Source organism: Neophocaena asiaeorientalis, unplaced genomic scaffold (genome assembly GCF_003031525.2).
Source record: "Neophocaena asiaeorientalis asiaeorientalis breed wild unplaced genomic scaffold, Neophocaena_asiaeorientalis_V1.1 scaffold71, whole genome shotgun sequence".
Taxonomy (NCBI): Eukaryota; Metazoa; Chordata; class Mammalia; order Artiodactyla; family Phocoenidae; genus Neophocaena; species Neophocaena asiaeorientalis.
The window spans coordinates 383,149-410,147 of NW_020175439.1; the positions used below are offsets into that span (position 1 = coordinate 383,149).

General features: G+C 36.0%; 3 protein-coding genes across 6 annotated transcripts in view; 1 reads left to right on the forward strand and 2 right to left on the reverse strand.

Annotated features, from left to right (window-relative positions):
- PIGB (phosphatidylinositol glycan anchor biosynthesis class B) overlaps nucleotides 1–24,020 on the forward strand; it is a 24,277-nt gene extending 257 nt beyond the window's left edge. The window contains exons 2-12 of one of the 2 annotated variants that reach the window (XM_024767792.1): nucleotides 1,495–1,630; nucleotides 2,058–2,175; nucleotides 5,808–5,912; nucleotides 7,499–7,629; nucleotides 10,188–10,328; nucleotides 11,615–11,666; nucleotides 16,792–17,003; nucleotides 17,617–17,681; nucleotides 20,060–20,273; nucleotides 23,131–23,311; nucleotides 23,640–24,020. In XM_024767792.1, coding sequence (XP_024623560.1) covers nucleotides 1,495–1,630; nucleotides 2,058–2,175; nucleotides 5,808–5,912; nucleotides 7,499–7,629; nucleotides 10,188–10,328; nucleotides 11,615–11,666; nucleotides 16,792–17,003; nucleotides 17,617–17,681; nucleotides 20,060–20,273; nucleotides 23,131–23,311; nucleotides 23,640–23,777 — 1,493 coding nt within the window. In that variant the 3' untranslated portion in view covers nucleotides 23,778–24,020. Of the gene's footprint in view, nucleotides 1–1,494; nucleotides 1,631–2,057; nucleotides 2,176–5,807; nucleotides 5,913–7,498; nucleotides 7,630–10,187; nucleotides 10,329–11,614; nucleotides 11,667–16,791; nucleotides 17,004–17,616; nucleotides 17,682–20,059; nucleotides 21,230–23,130; nucleotides 23,312–23,639 lie in introns of those variants that run through there. The other variant, XR_003006264.1, reaches the window with a different exon arrangement.
- The window catches only part of PIGBOS1 (PIGB opposite strand 1), a 29,959-nt gene extending 5,201 nt beyond the window's left edge, over nucleotides 1–24,758 (reverse strand). The window contains exon 1 of the mRNA XM_024767799.1: nucleotides 24,676–24,758. The gene's annotated coding sequence lies outside the window, so the exon portion shown is untranslated. The remainder of the gene's footprint in view (nucleotides 1–24,675) is intronic.
- CCPG1 (cell cycle progression 1) overlaps nucleotides 24,016–26,999 on the reverse strand; it is a 38,965-nt gene continuing 35,981 nt past the window's right edge. For all 3 annotated transcript variants that reach the window (XM_024767791.1, XM_024767789.1, XM_024767790.1), the window contains one exon: nucleotides 24,016–24,773. In XM_024767791.1, coding sequence (XP_024623559.1) covers nucleotides 24,584–24,773 — 190 coding nt within the window. In that variant the 3' untranslated portion in view covers nucleotides 24,016–24,583. The remainder of the gene's footprint in view (nucleotides 24,774–26,999) is intronic.

The following is a 26,999-nucleotide window of genomic DNA, read 5'->3' on the forward strand; positions in this document are numbered from 1 at the left end:
TGTCGTTTGCGCGTCAGTGTATTCTGCATTATTTTGTGCCGTCCTCCCCGCAGCCGTGTGAAGTGAGTAGGCGTGATGTGGCCATCCCCTTTTCAGAGAGGGGGTCGCCACCCTGGCCCAGTGTTCCCGAGGTTTCGTAGCTACGGAGGGGCTGATTCCTGGAGTGGGACCAGGTCTGACCCCCCGCCGCACTGCTTTTTCTTCACTGCCCCCTCCGCCTTTTCTTTGGTCCTGATGTAATGTTGACAGGAGAAAAATCATCCCAGCAAGTGGGATTTTGATCTGTCGGAGGGGTATTTACTATAAAGATGGGCTCCTCATTCATTCATTCATTCTTTATTGTGCGCCTTTTATGTGCCAAGCGCGGTTGTTCAAGGGCCACTTCTGAGTACAGTTTCTTCTGCCTGAGTCTACGGACTAGAGAGAAGGAAAGGAAAGAACAAGGTTTTCGGACAGCAGATACAGTGCAGTCGGGAGGTTTGTTTCTGAAAGATGAAAGTTCAGAAGGGGTATGTGGTGTTGAACGTACCAGTTGTCTGAGAAACATTTAAAATGTGTTCCTGGAGAAGAAGGAAGGAGAGTGGCAGGAACCCGGAATGTTAGCAAAGACTCACAGTGGATCAGAGGCACGTTGCAAACTCAAGTCCTCAGGAGGCCGGACAGGCAAGGCTAAATATTATATACATAAGAAGTCAAAGCACCCTATATTTCAGTACCAGCCAGTTGTTCCCAGTTGAGCTCTGTGTTGCCAGATCTTAGAGTTTTGATATGCTGCAATACAGATGTTAATATAAAACCTGATTTTTAAACGTTGGCAACTAAATTCACATTAAAAAAAAATATTGTCTACAGGCAGTCCATTTGTGATTAAGAGCAGGGCTTTGGAGTCAACATACAGACCCAGTTTTGAATCCTGTTTATTTACAACCGTTTGACTTGGGAGAAGGCAGTTTAACTTCTGAGCCTGTTTCCTCATATATAAAATAGGGCTAATGATATTTTCCCCATAGCATTGAGGACTAAATGAGATAGTGTGTGTAAAGGAACGAACTCAGTGCCTAGCATATAGAAAGTATCAGTAAGGACTATTTTAAAATGCATAGAGGACCATTTTATATGCTAGTATATGCACATTATACAAAGTGTCGCTTCCTATGTTAGTAATTTGTTAGCTGGTTTCTTTCATTAGATATACATATAGGATAACCTAATTAGCCTAAGGCCTTAGTTAACCCAGTCTTTTTCAAAATGTATCTTAATATTCTCTTTATATTAATAAGTTGCCAGAAAGATTGGTGAGGCTCTGGCCTTTTTCTAACTTTCCGCCCAGGTCTGCTTTGAGAGTAGTGTGGAGGGGCCAGAGTTCACCACTGCTTTAACAGAACCTGAGCAAGGGGCCAACCAGAGCAGCAGATTTTAGCTCCCCAACTGGAATTTGCCTGACTTTTGTGCTACAACTACCTGTTTGTTCATTTTTTGTTGTTTTTTTTTCAGATCTTCTTGGTGAAAACATTTATCTGGTCTTGTTTACCATAGCATTACGAATATGTAACTGCTTTTTAGTCCAAACAAGTTTTGTTCCAGATGAATATTGGCAGTCTCTTGAAGTTGCACATCACATGGTTTTCAAATATCCTTTGTAGTTTCTTTTCTGGACTAGAAATGTGTATTCATCTTAGGAATTGTGTCAGCTCCATGACATATTTGCAATAAATTTTCCATATTTTCTCCAAATAATTTTAACTTATAAAAGTGTGCCATTATTCTACGCTAATATTTCTTCTATATCTTTCTTTGATGTTAGTGTACCTGACTCAGCCTTTAGCATATATTCCCAAAGGGTTCAGTAATGTGGAGGACATAGATGAAGTAAAAAATGCATTCCTGCTTTGAAGAAGTTAACAGTTTAGTTGGCCAACTGCATTTTTACTTAAGATATCCAGTGTAAAATACTATTTTTTTAAGCTTCTTTGCCAAAAAATAAAAGTGTTTTATATATAGAACTGAAAAGAGGTTTTGTTTCAGTGCTATTTAACATTAGTCCTTAATATTACTAATTATGGTTATTTGACTTGGGAATGGAGAGAAAGATTGAGGGGTTACACTTACCCCTTAATCTTTGCAAGCATATACAAGATTCTGCACCTTTTGGGGAAAGATAGTGTTCAGTTGCTGGTAAGTTTAAATAAAAGTAATCAAAATAGTCATTAACAGATTTATTCCATCCCTTTTTTAAGGTTAATGTATATTAACTAAACGATAATATTGGTATCATGAAGTTTGTTTTTAAAAGACTACTGTTGCTAAACTCAGACCGCATCTGGGAAGCCCAGTGTTCAAAGACATACTGTGATGTGTAATTGTTCAATATGTGCTAAAACATAAGACTGAGCGTGAAAGTGTTCTGCTGTGAGCAATCCTGTTAAGATATACAGATTCTCAGAATGACTACATTATATATTATTCGTACTTTAGAAGTAAATTTCCTTCATAAAAGGATCACTTAAGAGCAGTGTTGTATCTTGCTTTTTTTAACTTGTGAGCAGATCATGTTATATGAGCCTATGAAGACTAGACTAAATACATGTAAACCCACTCAGGATTTAGTGTTGAAATTACAAATTAGGAAAATTAATTTGACAAAAATATAGTGATATATACAATCATTGTGCTATGTAGTAATTAGCCATCAATAGTAAGCAGGGTTGTAATCCCTAGATCATGAACTTTGGGGGTCAGTCACCAGGAGAGGATACAAAAGAACTAATGGTGCAAAAGTTTTTCTAACCTCATTCTCAGTATCTTTAAGCTATCATCAAGTTGGACTCAGAAGTTTGGGCCTTCCCCATTTTCTGTTAGGGAAGTGGCCCAGAATTCCAAAGGCAGTCTAAATCCTGAAAGGTTTTTTGAAGCCTGGAAAGACACTGAGGTTCTGGAGTTCTCGTTTTTGTTTTGGTTTGGTTTTCTTAGGCTGTATTGTACCCTCCCCTTTGCAACGATATTTGATTACCCATTATCGAGAAACAGGACCATATCGGTAAAATTGATGCTTCATTTGGGAATATCACAGGGAAGGAAATTTGAGAGCAGTAGCAGGGTTTCTCCCATTAACACATGTAGAAGTTAGGAACTATGAATTCTCTTTCCTTCTCTCAGGGCTACCCACCAGCTTCTAGATCAAGAAGGATATTCATAAAGACTCAAAACAGGGCAAATATATATAACATCCCAGAAAGTAGGTTATATTATGAATGAAGGAGTCTTCAAGATTGAAAAACTTCCTATTCCTCCATGATCTATCCACTGCCCTCAACCTGTAGCTGACCCACCTGGCCATTTTGTGATTTAAAGGAAACCTCCTCTCGTCCCCATCCTACCCTACTCCAATACCCCTCCACCCCTGAAAAAACCTCTATCCTACCTGGAACTTGAGCAGATAGAGAACCATTATGATGCTATCAGTCAGTCATTCATACTCTCATATTGATTATTTTAAAATATAGATTATACAATTTTGAAACTAGAAGGGTCAGAGAAGGGATGAAGAAAATAGACCAAAGTCACAGCATGTTAAAAGCTAAAACTAGATCCTAGGTCTACTTATTTACAGCCTAGTGTTCTTTCTAGATAGCTTCTCTCTAAACTGCGTAAGGTGTGTGAAAAGAACTAGGGATGGCTTAAAGCTCTGCTGTCCAATATGGTAACGGCTACTGAAGACTTGAAATGCAGCTAGTCCAAATTGAGAAGTGCTATTAGTGTAAAGTACATACCAGACGTCCAAGAATACAAAATAAGAATGTGAACTATTTCTGTAACTTTTATATAGATTAAATGTTGAAATATTTTAGATATAATGAGTTAAACAAAAGCACTAAGATTAATTTTACCTGTTAGAGATTTTTTTTTTTACTTTTTGACTACTATAAAATTTAAAATTCGGTATGTGGCTCACATTGCATTTCTGCTGGACAGTGCTGGCTTAGAATATGTGACAAGAAAGAGGGATAAGAAGGGAGACCTGTGGGAGTACCACAGTGGGGGCTTTGAACAGTCAGGAGATGGTGCAAAGGCATGTGGCTCCTAGAGCTTAAGGGAGGAGGATCTTAAAGAGCAGGAGTGTAGAAAGGTAAGCCGCCAACACAGGCCTCACCTTCAGGGTTTACCCCTGGCATGTTCCTGCTCCTCTTTACCCCACCGCCCTAGTTGTTATTTTCCAGAAGCCATGTGTAACTGTTTAATTCTGGTCAGGTCCTTATAACCTGGAAAATAATGATATCTTAAAAAGTCCGGAGAGACTGCTAATAACTGGGAATTTACAACTCCACTTATTTTTGTGTTGAGCTAAAATCTACCTTCTCTTAAATTCAGTATTTCTACATGACAACCCTTCAAAAAAGTATTATTTATCCAGGATAAATAATCTCCAGTTCTAAACCTCATAATCAGATAATGTCCTCTAAACATCTTCTAATTAATGTCCATCTTAATATGTGGGTCTCGAAACTGAACACAATATTGGAAGCTAGGGTAACTAGCTCAGAATATAGTGAGACCATTAACTTCATAAATACTATACTTCTCTCAGTGCACAAGAATCCTTTTCGTCGCTACCTCAACACTCAGCTCCTATTAAGTCTGTAGCAAAATTAACTTTTTACATGAAATACTTTCATACCTGGGAGGTGAGGAGGAAGCTTACAGATTCTTATGCAGGGCAAACAGAAGGTGAGTACAGAGGTGCCTTTTACTGTATTTTACAGTGCACAGTTCATGTGGAATTATGAAGTACAATGTACCTTTAACTCTAAGATTTAAACATTTATTTACAGATTATTGATATAGGATGTAAAGCTAAAGTGTTAGAAGCCACTGACAACTGAAAGTAAAGCGGCTCTAATTATAATGTAAAATCAGTGAAGTTTGATCCAACAAAAATACAGATTTACTTATACATTTTTAGAAACACATCTTTTGAGCAAACTAAAATTAAGCTGTGATCTACCAGCAAGTGTTACTTTGTTAATAACTGTGACACATTTTAAAACTCAAAGATGATGCTAATGTATGACATTAGAATCATTAACTGTAATTAAGTTATAATACATTTACTCTTTCTTTTTACTCTTAAATTTATTCTTTAGTGTCATCTGACTGGATACTATGTTACATGTTTCTGTAATTATAGATTACTTAAAGCTTTAAAAAAAAGTAACATTATTTTATTATCTACGTCGTAGGATAGGGGAGCAATGTAACTTAGTAGCTAAGAGCTTTGGAGTTAGGCTGACTTGGGTTTGAATCTTGACCTCCACACTAACTAGCTCTGCAGCCTTGGGGAAATTAACCTCTCTATGCCTCAGTTTTCTCATTTATAAAACAGTACCTGTTAGAAGCACTGAATCAGCTGATATACATAAAGTACTTAGTATCATACTTAGCATACAGTAGGGTAAATGTTTCATAAAAAATTACCTACTGTTACGCTACTGAAAAGAACTATATGTGCTTCTAAAATAGAACCTTCACACAATGAAATGGTCTGCTGGCTATTTAAAATTAGGAGTGTTGTAATATATATATATTACAGAGAGAATGAGAATGAGAAAACTACCTTTTGGTATTTCCATGAAAATTAATGTAATTTTTAAGGTATAAATTTTTGCAGAAGAATGGAATAATACATCTTTTTTTTAAACTAAGAATGGCTTTCGATTGATAGTTGGGTCAGCTTGTTGATTTCTTATGATTTTAAAGTATGAACCAACAGATGTTTTTAATATCTTTTTTTTTTTTTTTAACTAATGAAGATTTGGATTCCTAGACTTGCCCAAGCACTTCTGTCTGCTATAGCAGACTTGAGGCTTTACTCATTAATGAAGCAACTAGAAAATCAGCAAGTGGCAAGATGGGTGGTAAGTCCTAAACACTTTAGAAACTGTATGTCAGTTACTTCATTCCTACAAGCATGAAGCACATGAACAGGTCAGTCAATATGATTGATTCCCAAAACAGTTTCAGAAAGTAATTTGTACAACTTTATAGGGGTACTTCCATAATTAAGAACAGTAAAATGCAAGTGGACATGCTATCTCTCTCCTTCTGAATGAGCCCTAGGTGGCAGAAGCCACTGATACCCTCCAACACTATGAGAGGCTAAACCCTAGGACCCAGCCTTGGGAAGCACCATGACTCAGAACTGAGTCCTTGCCTCACTTTCCATAATATTCAGTAGGAATAGTTCTAAACCACTGCCTACCTCACAGATCACCTCAGCTGTTTACAACCCTTGTTCACTCTTCCTCCAGCTACCTGAGACATATCTTTTCACTGATGTACTCTTTCTCTTCTGGCTAGAATGGTAGAAATAGCTGGACTTTGTAAGAGAATGTGGTATAGAAGACTGTCTTTTGTCATTTGGCTCATTTCACAGTGGGGAGATAGATTCTCAAACTCCCATTCAAATCTTGAATGGATTTTCCCATTTAAACCATAAGTAAGCTTATATGAGCCAACTTAGAAATCTTACTGCCTTTTTTATATTTCTGTTAGCAAACATATTCCAAATTCCAAGTAACCAATGTACCAACACATTTCTGAAATATTGTTATTAATATTAACAATTTATTATTAATAGGACATGTTTCTGCAGGTAGTGTGTTGATTTGCATTAAAAAGACAGATTGCTTTAGCGATTGAGTCCTTGATAATTGATTCAAGGATTAAGTCAATCTCTTTAATTTGTGCTTAATACACACTGTCGAAGGCTGAACCTAAAATGGCAAAGGCATAATGCCTTTGAAATCCTTCCTCCAAAGTAGCAGCACTAGGATCTTCTAGCTCAGGAAGAGCCTTTAACTTCACAAAAATTGGGAACATATTTTAAAGTCTGTATTTGAAGAGATAGGAAGCTGGTACGATGTTTAATACCCTTGCAACAACTAGTAAGTTTCTTTTAAGGCATTTGTTTTGTAGACTGAATGCTTCTGTTTGCATGTTCTACCAAAAAGTGGTTTATTAGTTTAGTCCATTTCCAAATTAAAATTTAGTGGTGTTTCCTGATAGTCATGATTTTTTCTCTCTTACGTTGTCTTAAATTTTCCACCAAGAAATAGGACAACATTCCAAGCAAGGTCAATAAAAATCAGTCAAAATACTTGTCAGTAATATAAGACAATTGGAGGAATACTGATTGTGAGACTCTAGTTACGAATTTCAATCTTCTCCGAACTCTACCATCAAAGAATCTGTGTTTTATGTCTTTTATTAGTGTGAAGTGAGATTTAAATCAAATGCAATGCCACAAAAATGTACCTGAAAGTATAAACTTAACTTTAACAAATACAGACCTGGTATCATAGATGTGCTTGATATAACTTCTTAAAAACAATGTTTGGACATGCCCACTTTTAACATTATTTAGACTTGCTTGCTATTTTCCTTAGAATACTAAGCTTTTTGATTTCCCACTCCATATACGTTTGCTTATAATTGTTCTTAGTTTTTCTGCCAGTTATGCTCTTGGTTCACGTGGTATTGCTGTACCAGAACTCTTACAAACACCATGGAAACTGTTCTCACTATAATTGCTCTTTTCTACTATCCTTTGGAAGGTTCAAAGTTTATGAACAGGTGAGTAACAGTACTGTTATAATTATGTACAAAACTCTAAAGCATGCTTTTGAAAAATCTTAAATTGTCAATATATTGCAATGTCCAGTGGACCCCCTAATGCTCATGAAGGCTGTTAGAACCACAAATTCACAGTTGATGTATTTATTATAGCAGGAAAGAGATATACTCAAACCAGATAATTAAGGAGAGTTTAATAAAAGGACTGTTTACAAAGGTGTAAACAATGTTTGGAAAAGTTAATAAGGGGATACCATAGTACCCAAGGGCTAGTCACAACAAGAAGTTTCAATTACCCTTTGGCCCCAAGGAGCAAGGAGAGGAAAGTTACTGAAATCCATAGAGCTGTAACTTTGAGAGGACCCCAACAGGAGAGGGGCACAGCCAGCCTTTAACCATAGCAAGGAAAGAGCAGGGTGAATAAAATACCCTGACTCTTCTGCCCTGCTGTTAACCAATACTAATGAGAAGCCAAAAAGCAAGATAGCCCATTGATATAGTCCATAAAGGTCAGCCTCCCTGCATATTGAGCAGGTGAAGAGTAGAGAGCAGATCTGGATGGGCAAATAGAAAACATATGGACCTGGTTTGGGTTTATATAAATTGGTATAAAATACCAAGCAAAGGGAACATGAGAAAAGGCACAGAGCTATAAAAGGGCTTCACTGTATTCTGGGCAGGTTGTCCAGAGGAGCTAATGTGTGGTAGGATGTGTGGGAGAAGAAAAGGAGGGATGAGGCTAGAATGGAAATTTGCCTTTCTCCAGAATTTGGACTTTATAGGTAGCAGCTGACCACTGGTGGCTTTCGAGAAGCATGACATAATCTGATTTAGAAATAATTCTCTCATAGTAGCAGTATTTAGGATATACCGAAAGGGAATAAGCCAGAAAATTTGGGAATCTAGTTAAGAAAATTTGGGAATCTAGTATCCATTCTCCCTTATATGTAAGGTTTTTGGGAGGATCAAATCAAATAAGATCATTTCTGCATTAGACTCTCGACTGCAAGAATAGGCATTCACTTAAGTTACCTATAGATGAGGATATCTAAACATTGATTTCTATCAAATGAGAATATTACAACAGCTCTCAAGAATTAAATGAGACTCTATGGACAGTATATAGCGTATAGCACATGGCCTGTTACAAAGTAAGTGTTCAGTAAGTACTGATGATTGACAATGATATTAAGTAATATTTCTGGGAAATTAAAAAAAAAAAAGACTGTGAAAAGATTCCAAACAAGTGACACAACTGTGAAAAGATTTTAGAATAGTGAGAGTACTTGATGTAAAATGATGGCAATGAGAATGGGGAGGAAACACAGTGGATGTGTGGGATGAAAAGTTTCTATTTAAGGTGACTCCAAATTTTAAGACTGAGAAACTGAGTGATACCATTAACTTAAACATTAGACACTAAATAGGTTTGAGGGAAAGGTGTGGAGCTTATTTCATACAGTTTGATTTTGAATGCCAGTAAGAAATTTATGTAGAAATATTCAGAAAGGAGTAAGAAATCCAAGTCTGAAAATTTGGAGTGAGGTTAGGTAGGCCTAGATATACCTGGGCATCCCCTAGGTAGTTTCACTATGGCAGAATTTGCAATTAGGCTGTCTGCAAGTCAGACCAAGCCACAGATGTTTTATTTCATCTACACAGTGTTTGTTTTTTAACTACTTGGCAAAGTTTGTAAATTGGGAGATCTTACCTAAAATCTGGATTTCTAGTTCCTCTTTAAAAAAAATGTAAGGCCTGTTAACTTTTTGGGCCAGGATTCCTTCATGATGATATCAGACCCCCATGCAGCCAATATCACACAATTTTTATTACTTATCTGGTCTCTGTAAGCATTTGAACTTGAAATCCCTGCTCTTACATCTTCACCAACATTGGAAATTTCTTTATAGTTACTTATTAGTTAATAGGTATGTAATGGTACCATAAAGTTGTTTTATTTTGCCACTGTCTGTAGTCCTCATGATTAAATTATCAGGTGCTCGCCTTCAACCCTTTATTGAGGGAAGTCCTAATAGTAAAAACCCACATTTCTATCCATGATCATATAGGGTTTTATAAGTAAGATTTTTTTTTTAAAAAATCAGGTGTATATACGCATCTTTCAGTTGGACAAAATTACCAGCTTACATTCAAAACAAAACCACATGTGCCCAGATTTTCCTTATAAAATGGGGACTGTCTTTTATCTCTTTAGGAGAGACTTGATCATTTTTCCACCAGGAAAGCGACTGGCAGAGTTGTACGGTTAAAAGATGGTATACCTCAGTAAACAAGATAAACATTAGGACACAGAATAACTTCTTACTTGAAAATACTAGAATATTAAAGCTGGAAAAGACCTTACGTATTACCTTTCTTTATGGATGAGAAAAATTAAGAGCCAGAAGTTTAAGTAACTTCCCCAAGTTCACATAGCTATTTATACCAAAAGGAAAATGCTCTCATTGTTTTAAAAAAAATGTTATACCACAGCGTAAATAGATAACTTCTGAACTCATTTCCTAGTTGTCTTGACAATACCTTTTCCTTGCTTATAGTGTCAAGTACTCCTCCCTGGTGGCACTTGCCTTTATAATTCGTCCCACAGCTGTTATTCCGTGGATACCTTTGCTGTTCAGACATTTCTGGCAAGAACAGAGAAAGCTTGATCTTATTCTACATCAGTTTTTACCTGTAGGGTAAGTATGGCTACAATCCATATATTAATTTTAACCACCTATAAATTATAAACAAGATTTTACATCTTTTAGTCAGTTACATCTTCTAACGTCAATGAGAATTGTCAGACCAAGGAAACATAGTATTTCCAATTTTACATGTTATATTTTTATTTGTGATTCTGAAGTATTTTAATTTGCTTAAGTGAGGATCTTGGCAATTTTTCTAAATTAGAACTTTCCTATGCTTTATTTCTTAAATATTTTTCAAATTTTTTTTTTAGAGATACTTGATTCCTTCACATTTGTATGGGGCTTTATAATATATGTGTTCACATATTACCTGATTTTCACAATTCTTGGATCTAGGCAACGTAGGTGTTTTTACTTTGTGATACAGAAAATGGAGGGCTTGGTGAAATTAAAAATGAATTATAGCCAGTGTCACTGGGTTGATTGCTCTGATGGAAATGGGATTGAAACCCAGGTCCTCTTAACTACATTTTGAGCTCCTAGGATCAGAATTATCCCAGGTATCTAGTGGAATATCCAAAATAATTATTTATTGAAGGGATGAATGCATTTTGACTCTTAAAACAGTGATCTTTTTAATATACTAGTATTTACTCTGTACAGGTTATTTTTGGTAGCTGTTAAAAAAGGACAAAATCATCCGGTGGCTAAGTTGCCAGTGTTGTCATTTCTCAGATTTATTAGCATTGTTTTGGAAGTAATGCATTCATTCAGCAAATATTTATTTAATCCTAGTATGTGCTAGGTGTCGTTCCAGATGCTGGAGATACAGCAATTTAACAAAATAAAGTCCATTCCTTCATGAAGTATATATTCTAGTCGGGGGGGAGACAGCTAGAAACATATGATTTAACATGTTTCTCAAATGACAGTAAGTGCTATAGGGAAAAATCATGAGAGCCTGCAGATGAAATTACAGCCCCAGTCAATATCCTGACAAGTTATGAGACCTTGAGTCAGAGACACCCAGTTAAGCTGCACCTGGATTCTTGACCCACAGAAACTGAGATAATAAATGTTCATAGTTTTTGGTTACCACATTTTGGGGTAGTCTGTCATGCAGCAATAGATAATACAGAGTTTGTTACTTTTAAAAAGTTTGCTTAAATATAGCTTCTCTCAAGGAAAGATCTTTCAAAACGATATTCAGTTGGTAAAACTTTTAAAGCATTTTTAAACTGGCTTTTGATGCAGGGCACTTTGCAAAGCCATATGCCACTGTTGGATTTTCAGCAAGTTCAGAATGTTAATCACCCTTTTATTTTGTTTTTCAGATTTGTCACTTTGAGTTTCTCTCTGATAATTGATCGTATTTTTTTTGGTCAAGTAAGTAGAATTACGCTTTTTTTTATTTAAAAAAAACTATTTTAATGTAATCATTTATAACACTAAAAACTCAACCTTACTTTTTAATCCATGAATATCTGGGAGCATAAGCAAATCATTTTTTTAATGATATGGGATATATTAGAAAGAAACTACTAGCATATGCCTTTGGTTAACTTTGCTGTGTTTTCTATATAACAGAATTGTATATTCCTAATTGAAGTTCAAGAATCCATTTTCAGGCATTTTTGTCAGGTCTGAATATTTCTGTTAGGTTTGTAACAATAAAGGTTAATTTTTAAATGATTTTAATTGACCTCAATTATTCAGAATTCAAATTAACCAGAATATTCTTTAAGCATCTGATTTGGCATTTTAATCTTATGACTATTGGTAATACCTTTGGTTGTTTTTAAGTTCCCTGTTTTTAAGTCACTCATGGGTTCTGGAATCAGATGCCACTGTCTGAGGCCTAGTGCCCTCATTATTAGCTGTAAGACCTTGGACAAGTTGTGTATCTTTCTTGCCAGTTTCCTTATCTGGAAATAATTGTGATACCTGTCTCTTATGGTTGGAAGATTAAATGAAATAATACATGTAAAACGCTTACAACACTGCATGGCACAAGTGAGCACTTAACGTTAGCTGCTGCTGTCATTACCTACTTTATGCTATAATTCAAACTGCAATGTTTTCAAAGCTTTATCTTAATACGTAATATCTGATGCCATAAGGTAGAACAGTAAAAATTTTAATATGGGTACCAAACACATATACTCATAAAAATTATTTTTAAGGATTCTCTTTACGTCCAGTTTTATGTAAAACTTAACACTGTCATAACATTTATTCATACTTGCTTGAATCTCAAGAACCTAGTGTTTCACAAATTAACAAAAAACACATTAGTACTTAGAACATAAAAAAATTAATAAAGAATGATTTCATTGTTATTACAAATGACAATGAAAACACAACTATACAAAATCTATGGGATGCAGCAGAAACAGTTCTTAGATGGAAGTTCACCATGATACAGCCCTTCCTCAAAAAACAAGAAAAATCTCAAATAAACAACTTAACCTTACCACTTAAAAGAATTAGAAAAAGAAGAACAAACAAAACCTAAAGTCAGCAGAAGGAAGGAAATAATAAAGAGTAGAGAGAAAATAAATAAAATAGAGATTTAAAAAAATAGAAAAACATCAATAAAACCAAGAGCTGGTTCTTTGAAAGGGTAAACAAGATTGACAAACCTCTGGCCAGGCTCACCAAGAAGAAAAGAGAGAGAACCCAAATAAACAGAATAAGAAATGAAAGGGGAGACATAACAACCGATACCACAGAAATACAAAAAACTGTAAGGGAATACTATGAACAATTATATGCCAACAAAATTTGACAACCTAGAAGAAATGGACAAATTTCTAGAAACATTCAGCCCACCAAAAATGAATCAAGAAGAAACAGACCTATTGTATAGCACAGGGAACTCTACTCAGTGCTGGCTCTGTGGTGACCTAAATGGGAAGGAAATCCAAAAGAGAGGATATATGTATATGTATAGCTGATTCACTTTGCTGTACAGTAGAAACTAACACAACCTTGTAAAGCAACTATACTCCAATAAAAATTCTTTAAAAAGAAGAAGAAATAATTTGGACAGACCAATCACTAGAGGTGAAACAATCTGTAATTTTAAAACTTCCTACAAACAAAAGTCCAGGACCAGATGGCTTCACAGGCAAATTCTACCAAACACACAAAGAAGACCTTATACTGATCCTTCTCAAACTCTTCCAAAAAACTGAAGAAGAGGGAACACTCCCAAAGATAGTCTATGACGACATCATCACCCTGATACCAAAACCAGACAAAGACACCAGCAAAAAAGAAAATTACAGGGCAATATTTTTGATGAATATAGATGCAAAAATTCTCAACAAAATATTAGCAAACCAAATCCAACAACACATAAAAAAGATCATACCACAACCAAGTGGGATTCATCCCAAGTTCACAAGGATGGTTCAACATATGCAAATCAATGTGATACACCACATAAACAAAAAGAGAGAAACCACATGATCATCCCAATAGATGCAGAAAAAGCATTTGACAAAATTCAACATCCTCTGATGATAAAAAACTCTTACCAAAGTGGGTATAGAGGAAACATATCTCAACATAATAAAAGCTATTTGACAAACCCACAGCCAATAGAATACTCAATGGTGAAAAGCTGAAAGCCTTCCCACTAAAATCTGGAACAAGACAAGGATGCCCACTCTCACCTCTTCTATTCAACACAGTACTGGAAGTCCTACCCAGAGCAATCAGACAAGAAAAAGAAATTAAAGGTATCCAGATTGGAAGGGAAGAGGTAAAATTGTCATTATATGCAGATGACATGATACTATATATGGAAAAACCTAAAAACTCCACATAAAAACTACTAGAACTGATAAACGAATTCAGCAGGTAGCAGGATACAAGACCAACATACAGAAATCAGTTGCATTTCTTTACACTAACAATGAAATATCAGAAAGGGAATGTCAAAAAACAATATCTGGGACTTCCCTGGTGGCGCAGTGGTTAAGAATCTGCCTGCCAATGTAGGGGAGATGGGTTCAAGCCCTGCTCTGGCAAGATCCCACATGCCGGGAAGCAACTAAGCCCATGCACCACAACTACTGAGCCTGTGCTCTACAGCCCACGAGCCACAACTACTGAGCCCGTGTGCCTAGAGCCCATGCTCCGCGACAAGAGAAGCCACCACACTGAGAAGCCTGCGTACCACAATGAAGAGTAGCCACTGCTCGCCACAAATAGAGAAAGCCCACGTGCAGCAACGAAGACCCAAAACAGCCAAAATAAATTAAAAAACAAAATCTTTCAAAGTTGCACCCCCCAAAATAAAACACTTAGGAATAAACCTGACCAAGGAGGTGGAAGAATTATACACTGAGAACTATAAAACATTAATGAAGGAAACCGAAGACGATTCAAAGAAATGGAAAGATACCCTATGCTCTTGGATTGGAAGAATTAATATTGTTAAAATGGCCATACTACCCAAAGCAGTCTACAGATTTAATGTGATCCCTATCAAATTACCCATGACATTTTTCACAGAACTAGAAGAAATAACCCTAAATTTTATATGGAACCATAAAAGACCCAATATTGCCAAAGCAATCCTTAAGAAAAAGAACAAAGCAAGAGGCATAACCCTCCCAGACTTCAGACAATACTACAAAGCTACAGTAATCAAAACAGTGTGGTATTGGCACAAATACAGATATATGGATCAATGGACCAGAACAGAGAGCTCCAAAATAAACCCACACACCTACAGTCAATTAATCTTTGACAAAGGAGGCAAGATATACGATGGGAAAAAGGCTCTTCAGCAAGTAGTGCTGGGAAAGTTGGACAGCTGCATGTAAATCAATGAATTTAGAACATACCCTCACATTATGCACAAAAATAAACTCAAAATGGCTTAAAGACTTAAGTATAAGACATGACACCATAAAACTCCTAGAAGAGAACATAGGCAAAGCATTCTCTGACATAAATCATACCAATGTTTTCTTAGGTCAGCCTCCCAAGGCAACAGAAATAAAAGCAAAAATAAACAAATGGGACCTAATCAAACTTAAAAGCTTCTGCACAACAAAGGAACCATAAACAAAATGAAAAGACAACCTACAGAACGGGAAAGAATATTTACAAACAATGAGACTGACAAGGGCTTAATTTCCAAAATATACAAACAGCTCATACAACTCAACAACAAAAAAACACACAACCCAATTGAAATATGGGCAGAAGACCTAAATAGACATTTCTCTAAAGAAGCCATGGCCAACAGGCACATGAAAGGATGCTCAACATCGCTAATTATTAGAGAAATGCAAATCAAAACTTCAATGAGGTATCATCTTACACCAGTCAGAATGGCCATCATCAGAAAGTCCACAAACAATACATGCTGGAGAGGGTGTGGAGAAAAGGGAACCCTCCTACACTGTTGGTGGGAAGGTAAGTTGGTACAGCCACTGTGGAAAACAGTATGGAGTTTCCTCAGAAAACTGAAAATAGAATTACCATATGATCCAGCGGTCCCACTCCTGGGCATATATCCAGACAAAACTCTAATCCAAAAAGATACAGGCACCCTTATGTTCACAGCAGTACTATTCACAAGACATGGAAACAACCTAAATGTCCATTGCAGATAAATGGATAAAGATGTGGTATGTGTACACACACACACACACACACACACACACACACACACACACACACACAATGGAATACTACTCAGCCATAAAAAGGAACGAAATAATGCCATTTGCAGCAACATGGATGGAACTAGAGATTATCATACCAAGTGAAGTAAGTCAGGAAGAGAAAGACAAATACCATATGGTATTACTTATATGTGGAATCTAAAGTATGGCACAAATGAGCTTATCTACAAAACAGAAACAGACTCACAGACATAGAGGACAGACTTATGGTTGCCAATAGGGAGGGAAGGATTGGCAGTTTGGGATTAGCAGATGCAAACTATTATATAGATAATAGGTAAACAACAAGGTTCTATTGTATAGCACAGGGAACGACATTCAGTATCCTATGATAAATCATAATGGAAAAGAATATATAAAGACGACTGAGTTCGGGCTTCCCTGGTGGCGCAGTGGTTAAGAATCCACCTGCCATTGCAGAGGACACGGGTTCAAGCCGTGGTCCAGGAAGATCCCACATGCCGCGGAGCAACTAAGCCTGGGCTCCACAACTACTGAGGCAGCATGCCACAACTACTGAAGCCCGTGTGCCTACAGCCCATGCTCCACAACAAGAGAAGGCACTGCAGTGAGAAGAAGCCCATGCAGAGCAATGTAGAGTAGCAACGAAGACCCAACAAAACCAAAAATAATAAATTTATTTTTTTAATTAGTTCATATTCAAAATTATTAATGTAAACTACAGTCTGGTGTTTATAGACTTCACTCTGATTTAATTTCATGATTCAGCCAAATTCCCTAATGCCAAAGATTCATACTTGGCACTAACACATTTCTATTTCTTTTTCCTTCAATGATGCCAGTGGACTCTGGTTCAATATAATTTTTTGAAATTTAACGTGCTGCAGAATGTGGGATCATTTTATGGTTCTCATCCATGGCACTGGTACTTCAGTCAAGGATTTCCAGCTGTCCTGGGTACTCACTTACCCTTCTTTATTCATGGCTGCCTTCTAGCCCCAAAGAGGTACAGGATAGTTTTGGTGACTGTGCTGTGGACACTGCTAGTTTATAGGTAAGATTTTATTTATTCAAATAGTTCACTACTTAAATGTTACCAAGAAGTTAACTAAATTATTTAAAAGGTAAACTGTTTATCTTTTGGAGGTGCATTAATTCTTATGATTTGTTAGTGGGATTATTTAGCAGATGGAAAATGTAATAATTATGCTGGTACTCAGACAGACTGAATACTTCTGATAACAGTTTGCTTAATATGGATACATTCAATTTTTAAAGAGGTTGAACAAATCGTATTTGCTTTTAAAAAACAGAAACTGCCAAAATTTTAAGTATTGAAGGACCAGAGAAATATTTTGAAAATGTATGCGCCTTTATTTGAAATTTGAGTAAAATAACTTACTTGGATTGGTAATAGAAATCCTTTTTTTAGAATGCAATTGTACTTTAGAATATCGCATTGACATCAAATGTTAGGATTACTTTTAACACATCATCATCACCTTATAACTAAAGAAGAATGAGACTGATTCCTAAAGCATGAAATTCAGTCTCAGTAATTACAAAAACAGATCATGTTAATCATATTTTTTAAATACATTAACTTCTCAAACCATCATTTAATATAAAAAATTAATATTTTCTTTGAATATCTTTTTTTACTATAGCATGTTGAGCCACAAAGAATTCAGGTTTATCTATCCAGTTTTACCATTTTGTATGGTGTTCTGTGGTAAGTATTTTTGTATAATAGAGAAAAAAAATCGATTATAAAGAAACAGTTAAAAGACAATCAATGCTTATTAAACTCTAAAATATTATTTATTTTCTACTAGGCTAAATAAGAATTGCTCCTTAATTACAAATTGAGTATATTACTGCAGGATTCCCTTTTTTGCAGCCTAAATATCCTTTTTCCTGGGTCCTGTGAGATAAAAACATAAGGATCCAGTATCCATACACATTTTGGTGGTGGTGTTTCTGGCTGTCAGAAATCTTTCACTAAAAAGTAATACAACATGTCTATTTTAGAATAGCTAATTTAAGTTAATGGTTAAACTACAAAGTTCTACATTCCACAAATGAAAAATGTACATTGAAACTAGTTTTTAATGCTTTACACACATCTATCCCTTCAAGACTCACTCTAATGCATATGCAATTTTTAAAGTGATTCACACATCTTAGTTTTTAATCTTTTCTCCATTTTTCCACTAGGTTTTTTTCAGTAAGTTTTTTACTTATGGCTGCTAAAAAGTCTTATATTACTCGGCTCTGGAAAATATGAATTTTTTCATTGGTTGGTTTGGAAAATTTACGAATTGAAACTTTATTAACTTCAAGTTTAATTCAGAATGAGTGTTGGCTTCCTTCAAATATTAATCACTAAAAAAATCACTGGACTAAGGAGGGAAGAAATGAGTAATCAACTGGGCCTGGAGGCTCAGAAAAACTAGGAAGTTAATGGTACCAAACTTTTTACTTAAAAAAAAAGCAAACCTCTAAACAACCCATCGAGTTAAGCAGCCTTCTTTGACCAAGTATAAGTGATCTCCTACAGATCTCAGATGTAGTCTCTTCAATTTAGACACAAACATACACATCTATGTATTTGAAATATCTAAAGTTCTGAAACCAAAGTTAGTGTCCTATTTATAGTCTTACTTCATATACAAATGCAGGCACAAATAAAAATATAAGCATCTAAGAGCTATTTGGCAAGTTTTAAGAATAGTGGGACCATTTAGCAGAGCAAATCTGTTCACAAATCACTATTAAGATTTAAACTTTTTTTTTTTTTTTACAATAACTTGAGTTAGAGTTATAATTGTTTGCTTTTCACCCAGGTGAGCATTGCCAGACTACTGGAGGACAAATATTTCTGTGCACGTGTTTGGTTTGGTTAATTTACGAACTTGGTTTCATTCCATTTTTATAATCTGGTTTTTCCAGCATTCCACTTCTCTGCTCTGTGTCTTTACAGAGTGTTTTAAAGACTGAGTTGTCTGAATTCTCATTCCCATTCCAAAAGAGTAAGTCTTTAAGTGGCAGGATCTTGGGTTGGGTTTCTGCTTAATCTGTTTTTACTACAGTGGCCAGTGCAGACTTGCTGGTCTCTGATTAGGCCACTTTGTTTTTCCATATGCTAATCTTTTTAGCAAAACTGCGCATGTACTGTTTCAAAAGTCAGATAAGGATTTTTAAAGAACAGTGGTTCCCCTGCCCTCCCTCCCATTACCATACTCAGAGGCAATCACTTACACTCTTTTAGGTGGTTGTTTTGTTATTTGTCTCCCTCTCTAAATAAAATGCTAATAATGCTCTTAAAGGTTACTGTTTTTGGCATTATCTGACTTCTCACTATGGAAAATGAAAATATAGATTTCCTTAGCAAAGTGGTTTTTTTGTTTTGTTTTGCCACATACAAGAATTACTTTTACAAATTAAAAAAGAAAAATTGTTTAGCATCTCCAAATTGTCCAACACTATAGTGAAAGAAAAAAAAAATAATAAAACATAAATCGTTCTCTTCCAGAAAGAGATCCATGCCACCACTCATAAACTGACCACTGAAAATCTCCCAGGAGCTTAGTGGTGTATTTTTCTAAGAGGATATTCTGTTATACTTCCTCCAGAATTACTGAGACCTGTATGTACACATCCATTGCTAGTGTTTGGAGATTAAAGTGATAGGTAAATGGAATAAATACAAGTCCTGTTTGTTTAGCAACTATGTACCAGGACAGGCACTGGACATACATTTTTTTCTAATACTTGAAAAAGGTACTGTTAGGGAAGATAGGGAAACTAATTCCAGAGCTAGAATTCAAATCTGTTTCTGTTAGACTCTCTAGCCATAATCTTTCCGCTATACCTCAATTCCTTTTTCTAGAAAAAAGTCAAGACATGGATGATAATGGATAGTGACAGTGAATGGTCAGAGAAATTACAAAGATGACGTATTGCTGATTTCTTGTTTGTCCATGACAGTATTACAGCTTGTACTACACTTCCATGAAAGATTACCAATATAATTTGCAGTTAATATTTGCTTAGCTATAAAACAAAACATTACCAGTGTTACAATTCAGTGTGTCTATCTTTATATAGGATACTCCCTAAACAACCTGAAATTGTGGAAGAAACCAGCTCTAAGTTTCCTGTTTCTATCAAATATGTTCTTTGCCCTCTATACTGGTTTAGTTCATCAACGAGGTACTCTTGATGTCATGACTAATATTCAAGAACTCTGTTACAACAATACAAATATATCTTCAGCTTCAGTACTTATGATGATGCCTTGTCACTCTACTCCTTATTATAGGTAATAAAATTTGTTCACTATATGCTATTATTACAAAAACGACTTTAAAATTCCTTTTGGATTCCTGGATTTAAATTAATTGATCAAATGATTATAAGAAATTTGAAACTGCTATTTATGTCAATGAAAATCATATACAACTTTTAAATAAACTTTAATATTTTTTTCAAAACAACTTACATTTAAATAATCTGATCAAAAGCCTATATGATATTTTATACTATTTAAAGGTAGTATAAAATATCATATAGGCTTATTTGATGGTACTCTTAGTAAAGAAATTCACTTATCATTGATCCGTACAAACCTATCATACATCTTATTATTTACATAATTTTGAAATAATCTCAAAACACTGGATTCAAGTCCAGATTTACTGTTGTACTGTTGCCCTGGTTTTAAACCAGTGTTTTTAGTCTCTTTGGATATCAGCTGTCTTGCCTGTAAAAATTAGGGAATTCAATTAGATGACATCCTAATGCTTGGATTAAGTGTGTCTGGGAACTAACACTGAAACTGCCTTTAATTATGCAGGACGTTTAAAGAGACATCATTGGGCTTCCCTGGTGGTGCAGTGGTTGAGAGTCCGCCTGCCGATGCAGGGGACATGGGTTCGTGCCCCGGTCTGGGAAGATCCCATATGCCGCGGAGCAGCTGGGCCCGTGAGCCGTGGCCGCTGAGCCTGCGCCTCCGGAGCCTGTGCTCCGCAACAGGAGAGGCCACAGCAGTGAGAGGCCCGCGTACTGCAAAAGAAAAAAAAAAGGAAAAAAGACATCATTGACCCTATGCTTGTATTTCAGGCAGCTGTATTACTTCACCAATTGCCCAATAAGGGTAAAAGGACAAGGCAAACAGCTTTCCTTTAGAAAATTCTTTACCTATCTGGCTTTAAACAATCTGAAGTTAATTTCCCATGTGCACAGTCAACTTAGTATCAAACTTGATATCATTTTAAGGTAATTTAACACTTTTGGAATACTGTACTTAACTGAATCATTAATGCCAATCATTAATATGCAATTTGGAAATGTCTACCAAAAGCCACAGGTTAGATGGATTTAAGACTCCAAGTATCCCTTTAACTTGAGGATCCTATACTATATAAAAAAGACTAGAGCTGCGAGAGGGACATTCACTCTCCATCCATGCTCTCAGTAGAGTTAACACTGAAGAGAACAGGAATTCTAGAGGCACCAAGATGCTCTCCCATACATGGTTGTAGTGGTTGATATCTTAGGCTTTGTATAGTTCACCTAGTTCTTGTCTTACATTTTTTCAACTTGCACAATGGAGCACACACAAAAAAGAAAAAACAGTCTGATACCTACTTTGGAATATAAGGCTGGCGGCTTTTTCTCAGTTTCTGCTTTCCCCCTGAAGCAAAACCTTCATCTTCAAAATTATAAAAGTCATGAAGTATTTGAAATAACTTTATTTATTTAGGCATTGTTGGGTCTTTGTTGCTGCGTGCGGGCTTTCTCTAGTTGTGACGAGCTGGCTTCTCATTGCGGTGGCTTTTCTTGTTGTGGAGTACAGGCTCTAGGCACGTGGGCTTCAGCAGTGGCAGCACACAGGCGCAGTAGTTGTGGCACGCGGGCTCAGTACTTGTGGCGCAGGGGCTCTAGAGCGCAGGCTCAGTAATTGTGGAGCACGGGCTTAGTTGCTCCATGGCATGGGGGATCTTCCTGGACCAGGGCTCGAACCCATGTCCCCTGCATTGGCAGGTGGATTCTTAACCACTGAGCCACCAGGGAAGTCCCAGTCATGAAGTATTAAGGTCTTGTGTAAATTTATTTTGTTTGCATTTCATAGATAAAAATAAACTTTTATCACTTACTAATTTTTCTTCTTTTTATAAATTTATTTATTTTTGGCTGTGTTGGGTCTTCGTTGCCACGTGCAGGCCTTCTCTACTTGTGGAGAGTAGGGGCTACTCTTCATTGCGGTGCGCGGGCTTCTCATTGTGGTGGCTTCTCATCGCAGAGCACAGGCTCTAGGCACACGGGTTTCAGTAGTCGTGGCACGCAGGCTCAGTAGTTGTGGCTCGCGGGCTCTAGAGCGCAGGCTCGGTAATTGTGGCGCACAGGCTTAGTTGCTCCGTGGCACGTGGGATCTTCACGGACCAGGGATCAAACCCGTGTCCCATCGGCAGGTGGATTCTTAACCACTGCGCCACCAGGGAAGTCCCTATATTAATTTTCCTGAGGCAAAGTTGTAAACATGGCTTTTTGCATGGCCCAAGTAACTGGCTTAAGTTGTTATGATTCATCAGTCCATCTTTTTTACATACACTCTAGTCTTTCTATGCCACAGTAAAACCATTACTTATTTGAATTTTGATCAGTGAACCCATGTTGCTCTCTATTACTAAATCTTACTTATATAAATATTTAAGAAAAAAAAAAAAGGAAAAACTTGTCATGTAAGGATTCAGAGCAGAAAGAGGAAAAGAATCCTTTCTGGTTCATGATCAGTTTTCTACTTTGCCAGATATTACTCTCTTATTAACAAGCAACATACCCGGTCCCAAAGGCCCCATGCATCCCTGGAACAGCATACTAATGTTATAGACTACTGAGTCCCACAAGCTGCTGACCTACTTCCCGCCCTGAAATGGAGTTTTGCTCTTTAGTTTGGACTTGAAGTTACTGCACAGGTACACAGTGTGAGAATCATATTCTCCATTTTTGAGAAAACTGCATTAAAGGTGTGCCTCCTCACCTTAACTGGAACCTAGTTTAGATTCAGATTTCACATTTTGTTATGTGAGCGCATCTTAAGAGTAATTTGAAAACTTTCACGAAAAAAAATTTTTTTTTTACTTCTTGTAACTATAATGGTAACTTTCTTTTTATAGCCATGTCCATCACCCACTTCCAATGAGATTTCTCCAGTGTCCCCCAGACCTGACTGGAAAAAGTGATTATCTTGTTGAAGCAGATATATTTTATCTAAATCCCTTAAAGTGGTTGTATAGAGAGTTTCAAAATGATTCAACGCTGCCTACTCACTTGATCATCTTCAGCATCTTGGAGGAGGTAAGGGAACATGAAAAAAGGTATAACTCAGTATTTTTATTTCACCTCTGGTTTAGCAAACACTCAGGTAAATAGACAACATCACTTTTTTTATGGTCCCTTTCAACCCATATTTTATAACTGGTCTTTTCCCTAGTCCAAATCAGCCCTAGTTCTATAACTACCAAGGAATATATGTTACTTACCATGAGTTAATTATTTTATTAAGAAATTGCATTGTTTTATTAAGAAAAGGGTTTCAGAAGAACAAATAGGTCATTCTTAAATTCTTGAAACAGTACTCAGGAAAATGCAGCCTTTATTTACTTAAACATTTATTTACTTCTAGGAAATAAATCCTTTCCTAATTTCAAACAAGTATGAGAGAACTGCTGTTTTCTTCCACACTCACTTTCCGGAGCGTCGAACTGGAAGTCACATATATGTCTATGAACGGAAGTTAAAAGGGAAACTCAACCAAACATGAACATGAAATTCTGACTTTGTTTAGATCTTTCTCAGAGAAATAGACATTGCTGAGCAGAAATATCCAGATGCTGCTTAAATATGCTAGTAAATACTGGGTAAAATTCATGGAACTAGCAAAAAACCACTATGAACTGCTTTACCAAATATCACTACTGAGGAAATATATGAAAACTATCACAAAATATAAAATCATGTATTAATAATGCAAATGCCAGATTTTAAATAAAGACCTTTAGTTTTCCTCATGGTGTAGTTTTATTGTTTCTTCCACAATATTCATATGTGCAAGAAATTTCACAAGAGAACAAGTCAGCAAGCTCGTAAGGCAGCAAATTCTTCACAAGTCAACGGGCTCTTGAACCCACAAAAAGACAAGAAGTGTAAGATTATAAAATGTTAGAGATGAAATTCCATCACAATGTACTTTTTTCAAGCTCTACTGGAAATTTAACACAAATATCAGTGTTAATTACACTTTGTCATGTATGATTTGAGCTTGCTTTAAGCTCATACACTGAAAGGAAGTCTCATTTCATGCACAAAATCTGTTGCATGCCTGGCTTCCTTAATATAAATCTACAGTTGAACATTTCCAGTGCCAAAAAAAATTCAGCAAAGCTAAACTACAGGAAAATGCAAGTTAGTAAGCTTTTGCTTGATGCTTCTGAGTAATAATATAAAATCATCAAACTGATACTTAGAAATGATAAAAAGACACTAATTTCATCTTAGTTTCAACACCAAACAGTATAGAAAGCATCCAAGTTTCTGTTACAGTTTTCTAATTTAACTTAATCATGATGGTCAATATTTAGGATCAAAAGGTAATTGCCCCAATTCTATTTCAAGGTTTGCCATGTGTCTTCCATTAGTGCGAGCATATTTATGCCATTTACCTTCCCTTTTATAAGGTTGTGGCTGAGGGTGCTTCTGCTCTTGTTTTCGATGCCTGGAGCTTTCAATATTTACCATACGTTGCTTTTTATCTGGTCGACTGAAAGCAGTAAACACATTTTTCATCCATGTTAGAGTTAAATTTATTTAAACAAGAAACAATTTTAATGTTTTTCTCCATTAATCTATTATCTGAACACTGAAAAAGGATGTTAAATTCATCTGAAGTATAATCCTACTATAACCATACGAAAAAGATTCAGTGAGTTTATACTTTTATCCTATAGAAAGAAAAAATAGACAAACTGTGCTGGCAAAGAGGGAAAACACTCAATAGATAAGTAGAAATGTGACAATAAAATAATGAGATGTGTTTCCATTATTTTCCTCCTTCCCTATAAAAATTAATCCCCCCCCAGTGGCTTCATTCATGAATACATATACATCTCTTACAGAGCTTCTCTCTCTAAGCTAAGGCTTATAAACAATGTCTACATGAACAGTTCTCCATCTCTATAATCAGGCTTCTGTCACTACTTCACTGAAACACTCCACAATGCCATCCACGGCCATCCAATTCCCAGCCAAGAAATCCAGTCTTTTCCGTTTTTTTGTTTTGTTTTGTTTAAGCATTTAACACTGCAATATTCCTTTTACTTGAGAAGATCTTTGGATTTTCATAATGCCACTCTCTGGCCATTCATTCTCAGCCTTCTTTCTCTACAACCCCTTGGATGTTGGTATTCCCCAGGAGTCTGATAAATACGTCCAGCCTAGACTGTCTACACACGCATGGAGTCTGGGCTAGAGACAGTCATATAACCAACAGCCAACTAATTCTCTACTTGTATGTCAACAAGTACCCTCCAAACACAATTCTCATTTCCAATTCCCCTTATGCAAAACCTTATGGTATTCCTTAGCGTAGCTGATGTCACTATCTAACTAGTGACCCAACCCAGAAATCTGGAAATCATTGTTACTTTCTACTTCCCTTTCACAAGAAATACCACCAATTTTACTTACAATATATTGTTCAAATCTGCCTCCTCCTTTCTACTCCAGCTGCTGCCCTAGTTCAGATACCCATCAGCTCATGTCTATACTGTTTCAAAGACTGCTTTCTAGCATCTAGCTTCACCCTTTCCAACAAACCCTTCAGGCTACTGCCCGTGACCCAAAATGCAATAAAGCAAGTCCTTCAGCATAAAGTGAAGGTTCTTCATGCTCTGAATCTTTTCTTCTGTTCACACCCCAGCATTACCTTGCCTCCTTAAAGCAGCATGTCTTCATATCTACAAATCTGTGCAAATGAAGTTCCCTTTGAGTGGAATGTCCCACCCTATCTGCTTGGCAAGTTCTCACTTCTCCTTCAAAAGTTTGTTAAAAAGTTCAGTTCAAAGGCCATCTCACTTATGAAGCCTTCCCAAACATCTCCAGACTGAGGCCACCATATACATATGCCTCCATACCTCCACTGCATTCCTTGTACTGACCTAATTCTCCAAAAGCTTGTGAGCTCTTTGACAGCAAGAATTTTTCATTTGTTTCCTCAGGGCAGCCTCACAGTACTTTGCACTAGATATGTATTTAATGACTAAAGACACCAAAATCAGTCTCATTATTTTATAGACACATTACATTTACTCAAAAAGATATATATATAAAACTATCTCAAAGTTAGTTCCCTTTCTAAAAGGTAAAAAAATAAAGCTAAGAAGATTAGGTTAGTTTCATGTTACAGAATAGAAAGCTGATATGCAATGGATACAATATTACTTTTAGAGATTATATATAAAGCACACACATTAGAACTTCTGGCTTGCTAAGTTTGCCACTTTGATCATACCTCTACCTTTACCAACAATAATTCTGTAATAAATGTATTAGATATCATAATTTAGTTGGTAAATGGAATAGATAAAGTAAGTGGGACACCTGAATCGTTATTCTGATTTCAAAGTGAAATCTGTATTTTTCCTCCTAGCTTCCCAAAGTGAGTAAATAAAAAATTAAAGGAAAATAATTTCACTTAAAATGATTATCTTTTCATAAAGTATAATGAAAAGAAACAAAATAGGCTAAAATAGGATTATATATCCTTAACTGATTTTTAAGATAGAAATTAAACCATTTGCTCAAGTCAAATTGATTATATGAAATTTTCAGTTTGTAATAGATTTTAACTTAAAATTTTATCTTTCAATTTAATTTATCCTAAATTCTCAGGCAATAAAGTACTTTTACAAATAGTACTTTTGTTTACAAGAAGTACTTTTACAAATACAGCTGACCCTTGAACAACGTGGGTTTGAACTGCGTGGGT